This window comes from Simochromis diagramma, unplaced genomic scaffold (genome assembly GCF_900408965.1).
Source record: "Simochromis diagramma unplaced genomic scaffold, fSimDia1.1 OVJJ01000419.1, whole genome shotgun sequence".
Classification (NCBI taxonomy): domain Eukaryota; kingdom Metazoa; phylum Chordata; class Actinopteri; order Cichliformes; family Cichlidae; genus Simochromis; species Simochromis diagramma.
Window position 1 is genome coordinate 4,143,047 of NW_024387244.1, and position 20,172 is coordinate 4,163,218.

At 43.3% G+C, this 20,172-nt stretch overlaps 1 protein-coding gene across 10 annotated transcripts in view; it reads left to right on the plus strand.

Moving 5' to 3' along the window:
- The window catches only part of elavl4 (ELAV like neuron-specific RNA binding protein 4), a 73,713-nt gene that overhangs the window by 18,203 nt on the left and 35,338 nt on the right, over window positions 1-20,172 (plus strand). For 6 of the 10 annotated variants that reach the window (XM_040052995.1, XM_040052997.1, XM_040052992.1 and 3 more), the window contains 2 exons: window positions 13,890-13,976; window positions 18,140-18,386. In XM_040052995.1, the coding sequence (XP_039908929.1) occupies window positions 13,890-13,976; window positions 18,140-18,386 (334 nt within the window). Of the gene's footprint in view, window positions 1-299; window positions 1,000-1,946; window positions 2,231-13,889; window positions 13,977-18,139; window positions 18,387-20,172 lie in introns of those variants that run through there. The other 4 variants (XM_040053000.1, XM_040052999.1, XM_040053003.1 and 1 more) reach the window with 4 other exon arrangements.

The following is a 20,172-nucleotide window of genomic DNA, read 5'->3' on the forward strand; positions in this document are numbered from 1 at the left end:
AAAGACAGTTTAAGCTAGCTGCCCCTACCCATTAATATTCATTATTACTAAACTGTAATGAATATTATCATAATTGTCAGAGTAATTGGCAGTATCAGTAATTATGAATTTGATATGATAGCAGCATTTTGATTAAATATGCTCGCTCTTCAACACAGTAAACCAGGGATGTGTGCCCTGCTGCTTAATGGTTAGATTGTAGTTTGATTGTAGTTTGTAGGGTTTTTTTAAGAAGAGTGATTTGGAAGTTTTTTTTGTTTTTTGGGGGTGGGGGGGGTTGATGAGGCTGCAGTAAAATAACTGTAGAAGAACGGCTTCTGAGGAGGAGGGGGAGAGGTGTACACATGGCTTGACGACTGCGGCAATCATGCAAATAACCTTGCAGGCGCGCTCGTACTAACACACTCCTCCGTGCACGTGTTAGAGAGCGTGCAACTCGCGCATAATTATCAACAGTGAAGTAGTGCATATATGCGAACACGAAACCTTAAAAAAGCTTCCCTGGTACCTGTCTCCCCGCGCGATACTTCAATGCCATCCCGCGTCGTGGACCACACGAGCCTGCCTCCCAGGCTCTCATCCGCGAGCGCACCGCCCCGTCCTCACCTCCGCAGCCAATGGGAGAAGACGCGCGAGATGACTGGACAATCCGTAAATGGCTTTTGGGGGAAAGGTAGACGGTGTTTGCTCGCCGTGAATCTTTTGCTTTCCTTCCTCTTGACGCGGTGTTTGTTTTAAGGGGAGTGCCTTTTTGTGTTTTTGCGCTGGCCGAGGGCTTCCGGGGGCTTCCACACACACAGGCGCGCGCGCGGTTTTGCTTCTGTTTTGTTTTGGGGATTCCTTTTTTTCCTGTAGACTCACTACACCACGACCCCGGTTCATTTATCCCCTTTAAAAAAACAAGCCGCTGCTCCTCTGTCCGACTCTCCTCCCTGACTTCGCCGGCTTTTATAGTACCGAGAACACCGACACCGACAGCCCGTCACAAGAATGGTCATGGTGAGTAGATGTCGTAGTACTCGCTTGTGTTTTTATTGTGCCACATGAGCTTTATTTCACTGTGACCATGTAGCCTATCGCAGCGGTAAAATAAATAAATAAATAAATAAATAATAACAATAACAATAATAAAATGTTGGGACAACATTTCTTTGAGCTTCTTACTTTAAAAAAATTAACAAAATTACAACAGTTACCCCGTTTAAAGACGTTTTTTCTCTTGCATTTCTTTGGGATGCACCTGCTTGGACAGGTGTGTGCAGACTTCCCTGCGAGTTCGTGTTCGTGGTTTCGTTCTGTTATATTTGAAGCCGTCGTAGGTTTAAAGGGTCTAAATCGGCATTAAAGTAATCGAACATTATTTAAAACATAAACTTTACTTTTGCGTGTGCGTAAGTGTCTGCGTGTGAAGTAGGGAGACAGGGAGTAAGGGAGACAGCGATGGCCTGTATGCACACACAGTCGTATAAATGTACGGGGGATTTTAACATGCAACCCAGTAATAGCTAATTTATATACACAGTGCTGCGCAGGCATCCTATTACCATAGCGCCTGAGGCTGTAAGCGCTCTGCTCCGCGCTGCTCACTCAAGCACAGACAGACCTCAGCAGCGATTGATTGCTTTGCTGGGATTCAGAGAGCCTTTTCTCTGCCAAACCGGGCTGCGGCTGGCGTGTGCCGAGGAGGGCTCGGAGCCAGCCAGAGAGCGAAGGTGTTAACACTGATGGAGGGGAGGGGAGGCCGAGGGCTGACGGGCAAGCAGAGAAGCCAATCAGAGACTCTAAAAGAAAGTCGGGAGGGGTGAGTGGGCGTGGGCGGGCTCTGACCTTCCAGCTGAGCAGGCGAATGGGCAGGTGGTTGTGGGAAGGAGGGGAGGGTTGGTGGGGAGAGGGGGTGGGGGCAAGGAGGGAGGGTGGTAGGAGGGAGAGCCTTACTGCAGCCCAGCACTCACATCCATTCTGCTCTCAGCATCTGTGGAAGAAGGCGATGTTTGCGCCGTACACCTCTAGCACGCTGCTCTCTGCTCGCTGCTAAGACTCAGAATCAGGCAGAGAGGAAGAGTGCAGAGGAGAGGAAAAATAAGGAGACTGTGTCAGAGGAGAATAAGAGTTTTAAAAAGAGTAGGGGATTTTTCTTTTCTGAGGCGTTGCTGTAGCTGTTGTGTGAGGAGAGAGAGAACGTGAGACAACGGCCAGCATCTCCCAAATGGAGTGGAATGGGTTTAAGATGGTAAGGAAGGCTACGGGCAGCCTGCCACTATACTTGAATGTACGATGATAACTGCTGGTTAATTTTGAGCATCCTATAGTGAGCTGAGTAGCTTGTAGTTGTAGATATACTGTCCACCCACAGTCAGTCAGAATTATTCTTCTTGCTCAGCGAGCACTGCGATACTGTTGAACTATTGTTGTGCAGAATGTTAAGTTCCTTCTTACGGGGACGAGGGCTACAGCGGGGGGTTACACTGTAGGTTCGTGGGCAGAATGAAAAAACGAGGGAGGCAGATGGAGGGACGGAGACGGATATCGGGCTAATGAGAAACGTGCGGAGGCAGGAAAAGAAGTAAGGAAATAGGGAGGGAAGGGTTAAAAGAGGGGAACAGCACCCATTTTATGTTGAAGTCAGGGCTGTGTAGGTGTCCCCTGTTTTTCCAGCCTTTGCACCACTCTGAAATATTTACCTGTGTATAGTGCTGCAGAGGTAGATCGCACATGGTTGAGGGTTAAATGTCTTTTTACATGGTAAGGAAACTGGACTTTTTTGTGGATTTGCCATTCATTTATGCAAAGTACTGCATGTAAGTTAAATGAGTAGCCATGTTATCTGTCACGCCGCTTGTATAGACAGTCCGAGGGTGTGCTGTCCATGTATTGTGCCAGAGCTGAAGAAAAGATGGGAGTAGGTGTGTGAGTTACGCGCATGACTGGATTACAATAGATTATAATGTCGTGAATTCTTTCCCTCATTCTCAAGTTTTATGCCCCTTACGGCTACGTGTAAGTGCGTGCATGTGCGTGCGCGAGCTCACTTGTCAGCACGGGAGCGATGATTACAAGCTGTTAAAGTATTCTGCTTTGCCTGCTCTCGCTGAATTTCACTTTAACATTGCATCCATTTACCCATTCATCCATCACATTCAAGCGACAGAGTGAGAGGTAGACTAATAAAACTAGCAGCCATTTTATTCCCATTTGTTTTTTTTACCTGTCAGAAACAGAAAGACAAAGTTGAGCCTCGTTACCGATTCATCAATGCTATGACCGCAGAGTCATTATTATTATTTAGCATCTATCTTTTTTCAAAATGGTTCACTTGCCATCATCAAAGTGGACTGACTCACTTGGGTATTTCCACTAAGAACAACAGAAGCATTTGTCAGCAAGTACATTTTTTATTTGCGTTCACCGGCTAGTTTTTCTTCGGAATGTAATCAAAATGCTAATTGAAAGGAAGGCGACTCTTCCTTGGGTGCCGCAGCTACGGGCACTAGCTGGCATGCTGGCAGCCGTAGTGTAGCATGGGTGTAGAGGCCTGTATCACAGGTAGAGTGGTGACGTAAGAAGACAAACGTAGGGGTGTGAGAGAAAGCGTGTGCAGCATTTAATTTGTAGATACAGACACAACTTAGTTTGGAAGAGGTGGACGCACAATGTGAATGACAAGGACCAGTGAGAGAGCGGGTGACTAAGTGGAATATTCATTAGTATTGGAGGTATTAGATGAGTGTGCATCCATGAAGCCTCCTGATGGGAACCAGTGGGGGACCTGCTCTAGAGACAGGCCATCATTTTACAAAAATACACACAGATACACACAAATGCGCAGTGGCTCTATTACCCCGAGGCAGAACACCACAAGCTCGAAGGTTACACATCAATGCTAATAGGGCGGGGTGTATGAGGAATTTATTAGCTACAGTGCACTGACCATGTGCTCGGGATTTAAATGTAACTGAAGATCAAAGACCCGAGACACGAACAGATGGGTGTACGAGTATGTAGCATGTAAGGTTTTTGAAGGAACAATAAAAGTGATTTGCAGACACAGAGGAAAAATATGTGGATGATAAGTTCACAAATACGGAACTAGAGCTACACAGACAATAAAGAAACACTGCTTCATCAGTTCAGTGACAGGTTAGCATGCGCTTCTGCACGACTGGTTCTGTGTGTTTGTGTTTGATTGCGTGTGTGCATCAGAGGGCCGACTGACACGTGTACAGATGGAGAGTGACATTGTTAAGTAGAGCCTCATTAGAGACCAAGCAAATACATAAAGCGAGAGGGGTGAAGTGGTTCGGACAGAGGAACAGCTGCCTCTTAATCTTCTTTCCAGTTGTCTTTACACAAACATCCGCTCTGACGGATTTAATGTGAATGTTTGCGTTGCATTATTTACTGTTGACCAGACCTTTAACTGTTCCTGGTGTTATCATGATCATAGCAGGGTTTAAACTTAATCTTACACTATTACCAGATTCACAGATATTTTGCCTTTGTAACTATATTTAATTACAGATATTAATAATATTGATAGCAAAAAAAATAAACTTATTCTTCTTTTTATTTTCAAACTTATATGTTTTCATATTTCAACTCGGTGAAATAATTTGCTTCTATACTGAAAGTTGCCTCTTATTACAAAGCTGACAAACTGAGGCAGAACACTCGGACCTCTGATGTTTGTCACAGAATAACAAAATCCCCCAAAAACAGCCTCCTTTGACTTCCTTTAAACTCCTCTCCTGGGTCAGTGCTGATTTGCTGTTTGCTTTTAAGAGGATTTATCAAAACTAGCAGCTTGTAATTTATACTGAAGATAAAAAAATAGACTTTTAGGTTTAAGTGAAAAATTTGTATTGTCTCTGGTTATGCATTGCTTGTCAACACTAATTTCTCACCAAGTTTCGTAAAGTTTACTTTAGACAAGGACAAATGCAAAATAAGCAGAAGGCCTATGGCGGTCTTCTGTTTGTCGTGTTAAGAGAGCACAGTTATGGCTGTGCTGCTGTTACTGTTGTTGATTCAGTTTTTACAGGCAGAGGTTTTTCACATCCACAGTAATTAGATGAAATGTCAAATGGTCACATTGTGTGTGTGTTGCGTGGTGTTGTTTATATACAGTATGTAGGTGTTACTGTGTCTCATACTGTATGTGCCGCCTCTCTAGCTGTAGGTGTAAATGACCAGACCCATTCAGGCACATTAAAAAGGATTTATCAAAGCTGAGACACGTAGAGAGAAGTCAGCAAGGATAATGGCAACTTTAGTGCAGCGAGTCTAATAAAAACATCCTATAGAGAGTTTTCTCAGGAGACTTTTAGATAGATGTGATAGTGATGTGTGAACCAGAGAAAAGGAGTTTAACTATGTATGCATCTGTGCAGATTCTGCAGGAATGAATATTCCTGATTAAAATCTGATAGTTTAATATTTTAAGAAGGTGATGACCAAACAGGTCGTACACCTGAAAAGATACAATTACCCTCCCCTACACAAACACAAAAAAAGGAAATCAGAATTACCCCAGACAAAATATTTATTATCCCTTGAGACTAACACATCCCATTTATGTATAAATATGTAGCTGGCTGACATTTCAAAAGTAAAGATTTGATTTGCATGTGACATAACAGTACTAAGATGCCAGGATATTTGGGTTTGCGCTTACTTTGAGCCAAGAGCTTGTGCCACTGCTGCAGCGTATTTTGCGTGACGACATTATGCAATCTATCAGCTTTTTGGTGGTGCATCGAAAAATATTTTGTTGTCTTTAAATGTCTTTTCCACTTTTCTTTAAACAAAAGCTGGATGGAAGCAGTTAATGAGCCAAAAGCCTGTTTGAATAAGAAGCTGCTGTAACAATCTCTGTCCCAATTAGCACGCTTTGGTTTTTAAATATTCCTTTTGTGCGAAGCCTAAACACACATGAAGACTCACAAAACGGTCACGTTGAAAATTTAATAGGCTTCCACAGTGATTTCCTTCATTTATTTAAAATGTTTTTTTTTCCCCTCTCCTTTTTAAAAAAGCTAGAAATTTGAGAGGCATGGTGAGGCATTCTGCTGTGAGGGGAACAGCATTCACAAATACTAGACCTAATTCCTTTGGCAGCAGCTCAAACTGCTACAGACAGACACATAATCAGCTGGGGAGTGTTAGCGCCTCAGCCCACTAGCAAACACAGGACCGAGCCCTTGTTGTGCATCGCTGCTTTTCAGAATAAATATCCCGATGGAAAATACAGTGGGAGGAAAGAGGTATTCATGTGTATATGGCTCTTTGTTCAGTCAAAAATACAGAAAGAGAGAGGAACACTGGCTTTCCTAGCTACTTTACTGCTCGTTCTACTCGATCCACTCTCTCCCTCATCTTCTCTATGTCCCTCGCCCCTCCTTCTCTTTCTCTCATCCTCCACTGTACCCTGTGTGTTTTGGTATTCATACAGATGTTTGGATTTGACTGGCAGTTTCTCCTGAGACTGTGCACAAGCGGCTGACTCGTCTCATCTGCATTTTGCATCCCAGGAAAAAAGGGAACAGAAAGCAGTGGAAAGCGTCAGCAGGCAGACGGGCTGTGTGAATGTGTAAGAGTGAGAGCGTGTGTGTGTACACGTTGCATGTTTTTTTTTTCCTATTTTTTGGCTTTGGCAGCTTAACTGGCCCCAGTGCTGTAGCCGTGTGATGTTTAAAGGACGTTTCAAGGTCATGCTTTCGACAGGCCTCACCGCCTCTGACATATTAAACATTTATATATTTCTGTAGCCAGATGAATTATAGATTGAACATGCAACTGAACATGCTACAAAATGGCACCATTGTTGCTGGTAATAGACACATTAAGGCCTACAAAAACAGAATCCCACACAGCGTCATTTAGAGTTATCTTCAGTAGCAATGCGAACACAAGGAGGAAAAAGACCAGTGTTGCCATATGGAATAAACCAAGACACCAGGAAATCTCATAAACTCATAAAGCTAGGGGCCACTGTGTATGCTAAAACTAACACACGAAACTACAACGTCTTCTCATATATATATATATGTATATATATGTATATACATACAATAAACACAGGAAGAAGAGGTTGATAAAAAGGCTATTTTCCCCGAGATCAACCATACTTACCCAGCATAGGTTCAGCAGTGCGAGCTAACTACGCAGATCTGGGATGGCATCTCTGATAATAGATTTGTTTGTCCCGAAAGGAATACGGATGATTACAGTAAACGCATTTTCCCTTAACAATTGAGAGGAATGTCATCCCTCCTAAACAGTACACCTTGATGGAAATGAAGAATATGGTACATCAGATCCTCATCGTAACCAACAAACGTCAGGATTAGTCATGATCAGCACCTGTCAAGTCGATACTGGAGGTACAGAGGGAGAAAAGAAAAGGGGAGAGAAAATTGGAACGGTAGGAAGGTAGATTTGTGCTATCTTGTAGATGCACGGCTCTCCGGCACATTCTGTCAGACTAAAAAGCGCTGCTGCTGAATTTTCCGTGGCAATCAGCCACCTCCCTCTATACATTGTCTCCTAAGCATACGCCACAGTATATGAACAGAGATAGTCTCCTGTAGACATTTTCAATTACTCTGCACTACGTAGCAGTAGGGGGGATTAATCTGTTCGTTTGAATGCACGCCACATTTAATGGTTTAGCTGGTGTGCCGCGGGCCTCGTCTGTTAGCTGTGCTGGTATACATGTAGGCTTGTGTGTCTCGCTCTCCTATCTTCGTGCTGCAGTAGAAGCCATTTATGATTGCACCACTCTCACATCGAGTTAAACTGAGATTAGACTTTCACAGACGACAAGTCAAACTCCAGACTGATTGTGTAGCTACTAGTATGGGGAAACTTTATAGTTTTAGAAAAGTGACTGAAATATTAAGGTATCAGACTCGAGGCATATTCAAAAGACGGCTATTTTTTTTAGGTTTATATGGTAGTTAATGTAACAAAAGCTTTAAATGATGCCAAGATTCTATCTGTACCAAAGACTCAAAAGAGCAAAGTACATATGCGTGAAATAGGCATGAAATAGTTTGCTATTTCAATATCGCTTAGCATAGGACGACGATTACCGAGCAGCCGCCACTGGATTGCTGTAAAGTTTCAGCTTGTCACTCTATCAGTGAAGCTGTAACCTCCTCTGCCTCTACACGTAGCTTTGAGTTATTCTTTGCCTTCATCAAAATGTTTACTCATTAAGACAGATGACGGACGGCTGTCCTTTTCCCTTGCAGCTATTTGATTATATGAGCTCCGGTTCAGAGTCGAATCAATAACCAGATTAGTTCAGAGCACGCATATACACACCAGCATACACTCACATAGTACCCAGGGCTGTGGAATGAATTCTCGAGTACAACGGTCATTCGGTGTCTATGTGATTTAGCTCTATGCCTTTGCTGCAAGGCAGACGCACGCGCACGTACGTGCACACATACGCACACGGGCAGGCCGTGTCTGAGATGCCGCTGATGGGGGAAACAGTGATTAGATTAGGACGAGCACTGCCTCTGCTTAGCAGCCAGGCAAGTGTTCCTGTCTCTCCCTTGTTCTCTCTGTAAGTGCTGTGCTGTAGGTTTTGTTCTTATCGTATACCCCCAGGCTGTTTATAGCTTTTTAAATACCTGTTAAACAAAGCCAATATTACCACTTCCAGCCTCAAACCAGTTTTAATTAGACCCACTACTGTGAATTATGCTGAAAATTGAGTTCAGTCAGAGGAGTGTACAAGTTTCTTATTCTGTTGGTCTCCCCTTATGGGGAGGTTACTTTTAGCATGGCTATAAGGTAGTGCAAGCAAGTAATACGCGTTAGGTTGCGATACCGTAACATTGCTGAATTGCTTATTTTTGACCCAACATGTGCAGGTGGGCACAGTAACAGGGAGAATGTTTGAGAGGTTGAGTGAATCTTGTGTATTTGTGCATGATGCCATATGTTTGTTTATGTATGCACTAGTTTTCCTTAGTGTGTTTTGCTAAAGATAGGAGGCAATCTCACTAAAATGGCTGGTTGCCTGCACAGGTGCGTGGCCGCGTTCACCTGCCAGCTACTTGTGGAGGTGGTGTCCTCGCTCATGACACATGGTGCTGACTCAGTCAGATGAGCCCGCCTGCTCTGCCTGCCTCGTTGTCGGTTTTTGCGTCCTCTGTCCCCGTCCCCACCCGGCGAAAAGCAGCTTCAGCTCAACACGGAAATGAGTGTTGTACAGAAACATAAGCTTTTCCCTGAAATGCAACTCAGAGTAGTGCAAGTCTTTGTCATGGCGCTACTGTAGGTTCTGTTGCAGTGTCACAAGAGCCGCAGTCTGTAAAAGTAACCAAATGTTAACCGAGCCATTGCAAACAGGATTTTCGTATTCTAAAAATGGATGGACACATTTTGTGTCATGTTAAATCACAGCTATATCAGGGATCACAAACACAAACCTATTCTCCACCATCCATGGAAACGAGGTAATTACTTTGTGAATAAACCCCACATGTTAGATAGATACCATCTCCACTAAAACCTTTAACCACATTTACATTTAATTAAGGATGGAAATGGAAATGTAGCAGCTGAGACCATGATTTAGCCTCTTTAATCCACCAAAATGTTCTAGCTTAGGGCCTCGACAATGATCACTCCCATCAGTCACAGGGATTACAGCAGGACAGACAGTGATGCACAGCAGAGACATCTTGCTGATTTGACTGAGCTGGAAGCTGAGGTGCTGGCCACACTAGCTAGAAGTGGAACAAAGGCTGGGAAGCTGTTCATGGGATTTGATGCCCTTCAGGGGAAGACCGCTGTTGGGGAGATGGCACTGCAGTGACTTGCAGCTCAGGGCTGAGAAATAGGGGTCAAAGGCATCGGGCAAGGGACTAGCCCTGGCACGGGTGTGAAACTAGAGGAACTGTGATGAGGACCTGAGAGGCGAGGCCAGGGCTGGGGCTAAGGGACAGGGACTTGGACTGACAGGCAAGGCCAGGCCTTCAATTCCAAGGCCCGGTCCCCTGTGCTCCAGGCTTCAGCCAAACAGCTAGGCAGGTGTCCAGCTGATCTCATGCGCCCACAAGGGATGAACTGCAGAGCACCAGTCACTGGAGCTCAACAAATTGAAGTGTCATCTCCAGAGTCAAGATGCTCACCAATTTTCTGCATGCGTTGGTGCAGAGTTGGGATTCAGCCAGTGGACAAATGGCTTCAGTTCCGCCTACAGTTTGGTTGAGCAAAGGAGACTTTGGCGTGTGTGTCTGTGTGTGTGAATGAGAACGACTGTACGTATGTATAGAGCAATGCAGGTCCTCAGAGTCTCTGTGCTTAAAGGATGCTCTCTGTATGGAAAATATGCATTTAAAAATTACATATAAGTGATTGGACCAGATAAATCTGAATAGAGTGGAGAAAGTTAGATGACTCCTTCATATACATTCAAATGCAAAGTGTGTCAGTATTTACGTTCAGCCAGACTCTCAGAAACAAGTGATACTGAGGAATACATCAGAGCTTCATCATCTGAAAATAAGAACACTGGGTCGTCCTATAATTGTCTGTGAAATCTTGAGATCTTGAGATACCCCACAGCAATTGGCCCTATCCTATCATCTCCTGACCTCTGACCTTACACAAGTATGTGCTGATTACCCAGGAGCTGCGAGGAAGTGTGTGGGAAAGCTGCATCGATCTCACTGGAAGACTGAAACATCACAAAAAAGAAGCGAGAGGGGAAAAAAAGTCAAGCCAAAGTTAAATGAAAAATTGCTTACGTACACGTCTCGCGCGGTCTGGAACATTTATTATTCTGAGTCACACAGAGAGAAAAGAGGTGGAGGAGGATAGAAGAAGAGAAGAATCCATTTGGTAAAGTAGATGCAGATCAATGAGACTGGAGGCAGGCAGGCCAGAGTGCAACAGAGGAAGGGTGTGTGTGTGTGGGTTGGTGAGTATCTGTGATGTGTCTGTGTGTGTGCTTGCGTGCATGAGGCGTCCCAGATTACTTTCCCTGATTGATCCGGCCCAGCATCCGTCTGACCTGCAGGACATTTCAGAGCTCGGAAGAGGATGGTGGAGGTGGAGAGATGGAGAGAGAGATCTCCAGGAAGAAAAGGAGAGGAGAGAAAAATAAAAATCAATAGCGCAGAGAGCATTACACGGAACTCGACTGGCCGAGAAACTGAGATAGTAAAGTCGTATTAATCTCTTTGTGTCTAAGTCAGTTTGGTAAGAACTCCAATTCCGTTTCAGTTTGTCAGACTGAGAGAGAATTGAAGTTTGCTTTGTGGTGGCAAGAGGCGGGCACGTAATTAGCAGTGCGTCTGTAGCTGACAGCAAATCCAGAATTTGACCTGATCCATTCGTTTCTCATTTTAAAAACTGGTCAGTATTTTAAAGAATAAAACAAGTTGGAAAAGGCATAAGGAAATGGCAAATTATATAAAGCAAGATGATGAGGCAAAGTCAGATGGTTGCATGCTGGCTCCATTTTGTAGCTGCCAGGCAGTGTGTCTATCAGTGGAGAGATCCTGCAGCATACTGTCTGCTCCACAGTCTCTACAGCCTCCATCTATCCTGGCCAAGTCAGGGTAAATTGATTGTCTAAGCTCTGTAAGAGAAGGGGGGGGCTGCACCAGGCCAGAAAAATAAAGTGGTAGCTTTATTGGCTAAAAGCGGAACAGGAGGGGTAAACGTGAAACGGAAGTTAAAACGACTTTGTCATCTAAATTCTGGTAAAACTGTGCCACCGGTGTCTTAGGCACGTGGAGAAAAGAAATGTGAGCTTGTCTTGTGCATAATATGGAGGAAAAGGTAGACTAAAACGGATGGAAGCTGCGTGTGGGCCTAGTGTATTTCCCAGTGTTAGAGGAAAGCAAATGTATACACGTCTTCCCTGCTAGAGGTGGAAAAAGCTTGTCCTATTCAAATGCAGTGCCCAGATACCACTGGTTGGGAGCCCAAGGAGACAGGAAGCACTTTTGTGGCATAAAATATTAATGGCGTTATAGAGTGTATTGATTATATAATAACCTTTCCCAGCATCTGAGCACAGACTGAAATGTATTCCCTGAATAATTGAAAATGTATCCATGAGCAGTTTTTCATCTCAATGGTTGGTGAATGTAATTGCATTGTGCTGTTATTCCAGTGTTATTTGAGATTTTATCAGAAGACGCACACGTGTGTTCATGTGATAAACGCAAGGACAGCGAGACTACGAAGAAAGATGAAAGTGTGTGTGTGTGAGTGAGAGAGACTTTCTTTGTTTTATCGAATGGTTGAGCACTGAGCAGTGTCTCTGAAATGAGATGCACTTCTAAGAAAATGTAATATTCCTTTTGCCAGCATTATGCACCCTTCCACTATGCGTTAGCTGTTTAAATTGACTCATGTACATCTGCTTGCTGCTTCTTACATTTTTATCACCACATTTGTACATGCTATGATAACGCTGCATTGTCTGCTTGCTGCGGCACACGGCAATGTAAATAAAAAGCTTTGCAGAATGGGTGAAAAAGATTTGGATGTTTCACCTCTGCCTAACGTTTCCTTTTTTCAGGGTAGCCACTTAACTTTACATTTATTGGGACATTTGTTTTAAATTGACTGTAGAGTATGTTGCCCTCTGCCCTCCTAATGAGATGAATGCTGGTCCACGACACTGTATGTGGTGGTTTTAAGTTGTGACTAATGTGGGGAGTTGCTATCCCTCCAACTGCCCACTCTTGACTCTCTTAAACGATTTTAAATACACGCTTACTGGCTTTGGTACATCTGCATGACACTGACATTAGCATAACTAAAAGCCTGAAACACAAAAAAAAAATGTTTGTCATTAATTTGTACCAGTCAGATTTGCAGACTATTCAATAGCAACCCTTTGGTCCTCGCCATATTAAAACAAAAGGTGGCTCAACTGATTTTCCCCCCATACGATCCCAAAAAATCTGCATTTTTCGCTTCTGTCAGTCGGCAAGGAGAAGCTATATTTCTTGTCCTCCTTTCCACCCTGACCTCTCTGCCCCTCTGTATCTTCTTTTTCTCTTTTGAAGCTGACAGTTCACTCTCATTTAGACCTCCATTATGCATTCCTGCCTAAGTTTACAAGACACATTGACAACAGAACATGTACAGACTCTCTTCCTCCTCCCCCACCACTGTCTCTCCTTTTCTTTGAAGTATTGGAAATGTCTTCCCCATTACTCAGCCCTTGCCTTTTCTACCTCCTCCCATCTGATCCCTCACTCCCGCTCTTCATCCCTCTGAAGGAGTAAATGAAGGCAGAGGTCATACCTCCTCTCTTCCTCTTCTCCTGCTAAATTGGCTGTTGTAGCATCTGTAGATAGCTGCAGGCATTTAAGCCCCCTGCTCTGGAGAGCCAGCGAACAGACTTCCTGCTCATTTGTGGCATTTTCTGTCTCTTCAACCACAGGCTTGTTTACCCACAGAGAGCAAGAGGGAAACCCTCATTATAAACCCTGCCAAGGTCATTGCAGTCACCACACCAATCTGCCAACATCAACACACATTCGGTTTTATTCTGCCGGCTCCGAAGGTGCTCGCGTCAGTTTTAATAAATGAAAGAAATAATAGATTCGGCCACATTTCTGTCTCACCAAATCCAGTGTTAGCATTTGAATTCGTTACTTTACGACAAACGAGAAACTAAACGGAGAGACAAATACGAAAACCCCTGAGCCACCTGTCTTTGTTTTATTACGGCTGATGGGGACTGCAAAGGTGCAACTGTGTTTTTCTAGTGAGCTGCCATTTTCTCAACATCCTCAACCCCTCCACTCCCCAAGTCCCACTACAACCCTAACCTTGTAAAGTGAGTGTATGATGTTGACGGTGGGCTGTGCATCCCTCCCTCCCTGTGCTCCGCTCCATAGGGGTCGACAGAGACACAGTGGCGTCAGGCAGAGCTCCCACAGCTCCAGGGCTGGGCAGAGAAGGGATTGCTGACACAGCCAAAGATGGTAAGGAGACTACTGCTGCCAAATGGATGGCCCAGCCATTTTACACACCCATGAAGTAATATGATCTGATGTTGCACTGTGTTCACATTAATGCACACTGGTCGGTGATGCTGCTGACTGAGACAGTTGGAACTTGAGCAGAGATTGATGGACGGGGTTGCGAGGGTAGAGGGGGCTATGCACAGAAGAGTGAAAAGCTGACACGTTCATCCTGTGCATATAATTTAGGAAGCCGTTAACGAGTGTTGCACTTTGATGTCTCATATTTTCTCTGTTTATATGGAACCATTTACGTTTTAGTACTTAAAAACAGTTATTTACCATTCCATTAACATGCAAAGCTGCAAATGTGGGCAATTCTAAAAGACATCTGCTTTCCGAAAGTCTTACTCAATTTGCTCCTTCTTATATCCGGCTTTTAATTTGATTTTCTCTCTTGCGTCGAGGATTCGAGCAGCCGTTAAAAGTAAAAGCGATACGTCCCTCAGCCTGCGCTTTGCTTTAACTAAACGATGACTATAAGTCACTGGTGTAGTCCAGCCAATCTATTCGATACAGCGAATGGGTATTGATATTTTTCATCCTAATGGCAACAGCTTATATCAGATCTTTTCTAACGCGCTCTCACATCCGTTTCATATGTTTTCAACAGCTGCACGCAGTTTAGATGCATTACTTTTAGCCAGAAGCGCTGGTGCTGGCTCGGCCTCCTACACAAGGAGCAGGATAACTTGTGAGTAAAAGAAGCCGCATCTCGAGCCTGAGAGCCTATGAGTGCTGGCTATGTGTTGTACCCAGTCAGCAGGACATGCAGCGAGTCTGTTCTCAGCACTAGGCTCCACAGTGGGAGAGCAGGGACAGCCAGAGTGTTCACAACCAACATGAAGTGGACTGCTGAGCAGCACAAATGCTGGTAGGCAGGGACAAGGAGAGGAATATAATTGGCTACTGGTACTCGGCAGGTCCCTGTTAATTAGAGGCAGCCATTTTGGTGTAAAAACCTCCTCAGAAAACGTCCCACGGAGTTGAAAGTCTCTCTGACAGAATGGAGCCCAGCAGGGAATGTAAACAGATTTAATAAGGCTCTCTCCAATCAACTCTGTTATGGCTAGATGCTATTCTCTCCTTCCTCTTCAGTCTCCCTCTCTCCCCCCGTCTTTCTCAGTCTGTCTCTGTATCTGTGTTGTGGTAGAGTGGTGAGTGAGTAGGGAAGGATACTGTCAAAAGAACAATTTGCATGCAGCTCTCATCTTGAGAGCTTTTAGACATCTCCCTGTCTGTTTGTTTTCTGCTGTGGGCTTGAGCCATTGTTCTCTCTTTGTATGTGTGATTGTGTGTGCCTTTGAGTGCGTGCCTCTTCCACTCACTGCAGATGCCACAGACTGCGAATACATGAAAGCGTGTGCTGGCGCGTGTGTGTGTTAAAAATAAGAAGATGGAAGCAGATTTAAGGCTGATGTGTTTTTGGAGCTGCTACTAAACACTAGACAGAGGAAAAGAAGGATACTGAATGATAAAAGGAATATTAAAGGTCAGGGAAGAAATGGATGCTTTAACCCATCCAAGCAGCCGTGTCCTATCCCTTAAGATTTTATTGGTCTAGTTGGTAGGAGGTAGAAATACTCACAGTTTTACAGATTCAAATAAAAACCACAGGCTCATTGTACTCTAGTTGTTCTCAACTCCTCATTAAAATGTACTGTTGACTTTTCTAGGTCATCTGTTTTGAATTCACTTTACTTACCAATTCAGCCTCCGAACGAGCCCAATTTTATGCATGCTTAATTATAATGTGGTGTTTGCACGGTAACTCAACAGTTAACGGTTTCATCTGCCATTTCATTTATTACCACACGTCGACAGATAAAAGCAGAGCGATTAAAGTACACGCATCGTAAACTATTTCTGGACAAACTGGGAAATTTTTAAATTCTGCTTTGAGATATATTATTAGAACACAGGTCCGGCCTTTTGATAATCCAGAAATAGAGCGAAATACGGCTCGAGTGTCGTCTCTCCTTTGCTAATACTAGCCCTGCTTCCAAGTGCAGGCTGTCTGCGTGTACTTAAGAATAGTTAAAAATAGCCTGGAAGCTGAATAGCTTAGCAGGGGAAAGAAGAGATCTGAGTGATGACTTTAAAAATTTGATTGAATGAGATTAAAGAATATTTGCATCTTAATTTGGGTTTCAGCATGTTAGGTCATTTGCGGTGCTTTTGCCCAATTTTATGATTTCAAGAGTCTTGCAGTAGATTTCGTGACTCTTTTTGCAGCATCAACATCATTATTGTTTCTAAAAGTAAAACGCTGAAGTGCTTACGTGTGAGACAGAGTCAAGGGAAACTCATCAGCATTGTCTCCATCTCAAATTAGTTTTTTTATGCTATTAATTTGATAAATAACTATCTTTATGCAAATGTTTATATAGGCTCCCTGTGCATTTTGTTGGAATATTCACTAGGATAAGCATTTGATAAATATAAATGTGTTCTTAGTGTTAGAGAAGCAAAGTGCAATACCTCCCCCTCTGGCTCTTACTCCTTCTCACCCTTTTTCCCCTGTTTTCTCACACTTACACCAGGCTCACAGTTCCTCTTTGAACACTTTGATCCTGAGATGCTCTGCAAAAGCCAGATTTGAAAATGCAAACTTCTCTCTGTCACAGCAGCAGCATCAGCAGTCAGATCGTTAGCTGAAGGGCTGCCCCTGTTGCTGCCCCCTCCCACAAACCTCAGTAGCTATCAGAGAACGTTTCAGAGAGGCTTTACTGCCTTCGTGAATATTAAGTTGTTTATCCTCTTTGTGTCTGCCGTTTGTTTTATTTCTCAGTGTTTAGATACGGTGAATGTAGTGTGTGCACTGTTTTCACTGCATATTTAGTTTGTGACTCTGTGCAAGGGTTTACTTATGTTGATCATGCATTTTAATTACTTGTTGACAGCATTACTGCTCACACACAGGCCTTTTTTCGCTGATCAAGGCTAATGTCACATTTTTTAGGTCTGAAAAGAACATTAATTATATAGGACAAATTTTTCACCCTTATCTGTAATGTATATATTCATCACCTAACCGTCAGTTATAAAGGCAGGAATAAAAGGGAAAAAGTAGTACCTGGACATATGACATGTAAAACCTAAATTTTAATCGTGTTCATATTTTAAGAAGACAAACACATTAGTCACAAAGAAAAATCTAACAAAATTTGTCTTTAAACAGTGCTCACAGGTATTGATCCAACTATGAATCACATCACTTTAAGATAATTTGAGACCATCCGTCCGAAATTTGAAATTGAACTGGAAGTAGACCTTCCAACATGGTAAAAATATGAAATAGAAAATCAAATGCAGCAAATCGAAAAGAAGAAATTAAGTTACAAAAGAATGAAAGTTATAAAAAAAAGAGGATTTAAGAATAAAACTCAGATTTGAATCTTTCTGAAATTCTTTGGAGAGATTTCAAACATCTGGAACATGTAGGGAGAAAAACTGATGAAAGTGCCATCACGAATTTTAATGTATACTTTATTGATCCCCGTGGGGAAATTCCTCTCTACATTTAATCCATTCACTCAGTGAAGCAGTGGGCAGCCATTGGGCGCCCGGGGAGCAGTGTGTAGGGACAGTACCTTGCTCAGGGGGACCTCAGGGTAGCCGTTCAGCGGATTTAAACCCCCGACCCTCCAGTCACGGGGCCACCATCTACCTACTGAGCTAGTCTAGTGAATGTCTTATAGGCAATGATATTTAAAAAAAAGTCACTACTATTAATACGATTTTTTAAAGCCAAGGGTGTAATTACTTTTTCCACAGAAGAATATTAACTAACTAATATTTACTGTAAAATCAAATTTTCATTGCAGTTGTTTAATGTTGAAATGTCTCATTGTTTCAAAGAGAATCAAGCTGTGCATCCTGCAGACAGCAAAGGCTGTAGGGTGCACAGCTTGATTCTCTTCTTTTCATTGAGACTTTTAATATAATTTTTCAAAATAACATTTTGGAAAATCATCAGAGTCTTGTAAGGCTTACTACACATACAGTGTTGCAGCTACTTAATAAGAAAATGTTGTTAATGATGGCCACATCTCTTTGTCTCTTCCTACCCTTTCTCTGTGTGGTTCCTTTCCTGGTGTGTCCCTTTTTCCTCCCTTCTCCAGATCATCAGTAACATGGAGGCTCCAGTGACAAATGGCCCCAGTGGAGGAGGAACCACAGCCAATGGGCCAACCAACAACAGCCGTGGCTGCCCCTCACCAATGCAGACCGGCCCAACAAACGACGACAGCAAGACAAACCTCATTGTCAACTACCTGCCCCAGAACATGACCCAGGAAGAGTTCCGCAGCCTCTTCGGTAGCATCGGCGAGATCGAGTCCTGCAAGCTGGTTCGCGATAAGATCACAGGTACAAAACTGAGACTTCTTTGTGGTGCACTGGGATACTGATGCTGTACTTCGCAAATATTAACTTTTTAGAAACTAGGAAAAGATCCCGCTAATTTGGACTATAATTTGAGGAGTGCCTAGTGAGTCTTAAAAGTGGGTTTCACCAAAATAAAAATACATATGTGATATAGTCGAAGTAAAAATCAGAGAGAAAATCAGGACATTTTGCAGTTCAATGAGTGTGTTTATATGGACGTAAGTATCCTGGTTATTTAAATAGTCCTTTTTTTTGTCAGTGCATGTGAATATGATTATCTTTGCATCTTCATACTGCTGACTACCCATGTGATGCTTCAGCCGAGCGATCCCAAGTAAATAGAAACACAATCAATGGCAACACCGAAAGTATCTGAAATTCTGCACTTTTCAAGTTTGACGTAGTCAGGCTACAGGATGCAGGTTTTCCAGTTTCCATAGTGGAGCAAGTCAGGTTAATAATCACAGTGAAGTTATTGTAAAGTGTGATCACAGGTATTAAAACTAAAGTTAGTTGCATGTAAATGTCACTAACATGTAAACGACAGCCTGTATTAACAACTGGGATAGTATCTTTATTTTGCACATATGCAGGTATATCCCTGCATAACCAAGTAAATGTCAGTTTCTGAATATGCATTTTAAAAACTAGGATAAGCTTCATAATGGGCATATTCGTGTCCATGTAAACACACTCGATGTTTGGCCAAAGAAAAGGGGAAATACAAGGTGAATCACTACAATCCGACTGAGCTGAAGAGGCTTTGCTTTCTCTTCTGAAAATTTAAACTGGACGTGTCAGTAGCGACACATCTGTCAATTCTCACTTTCTATCAAGTTTTCATATATGCTCCTTTAATCTTTCCTCATATTTGCTGTTGTCAAGAAAGTGTGACAACAATAGTAGCTGTTAAGAAAGACAAACATTACAAAGCTTACATCACTGCTCGCACGCTGCGAGATCAAAGGTAGGTGAAGACGCAACAGTCAGTTGTGTGTTGAATGTATACACCTGGAAGAAATCAAATATGACACGAACACTTCAGAGTTGCACACAAGCCTTCGGTCCGACGTCACTCGAAATAACTCGAGCACTTGAGAGAATGCGTTGTGTATAAGGAGAAATCCATCCTTGCCCTCCCTGCGCACACACGTGTGTGTGTGTGTGTGTGTGTGTGTTCAAGCGCAGCGAATCAGCAATGCAGCAAAGTGCCACATGTTCTCCAGAGGTGTTTAAATTAAGCAGCACTTTGCGGTGCTAATCACGGCTGTAATCTGGGTGTAGTGGCTGTGTGGGTGGCCGTACAGCAGATGGATCGGGGGGGGGCCGGGGTGGTGGAGCTCTGTGATAATGCTCCATAATGGCTTTCATTTTAGATCCTACTTACTGACACTCTTCTCCTGATAATCTCATTAAAGAGCACTAGGCAGGCAGTCGAGATCACCAAGCCATTCTCGGATAGCAAGCCGGCAGCTAAAGGGAAGAGAGTAAACACACACATACACGGATACATATGCAAATATAATCATAGAATTAGACTCCCCATAACAGATTAAGTACAACTGAAAGGCCAGTCGAAATGACAGCTTTGACAGCGAACCGACGACGGCCGCTGACCCGACCGCTGCCGCTTCCTTGCCCGTCCTTTGAAGTACGATTCCTCTTTAGGACCATCTTCCTCTTCTGCCGTAATGGGCCACAAAATGGAGCCTGAGAGTCAGATACTCCAGGATAATGGAGGATGGTGTGTACAAAAATAACGCCGGAA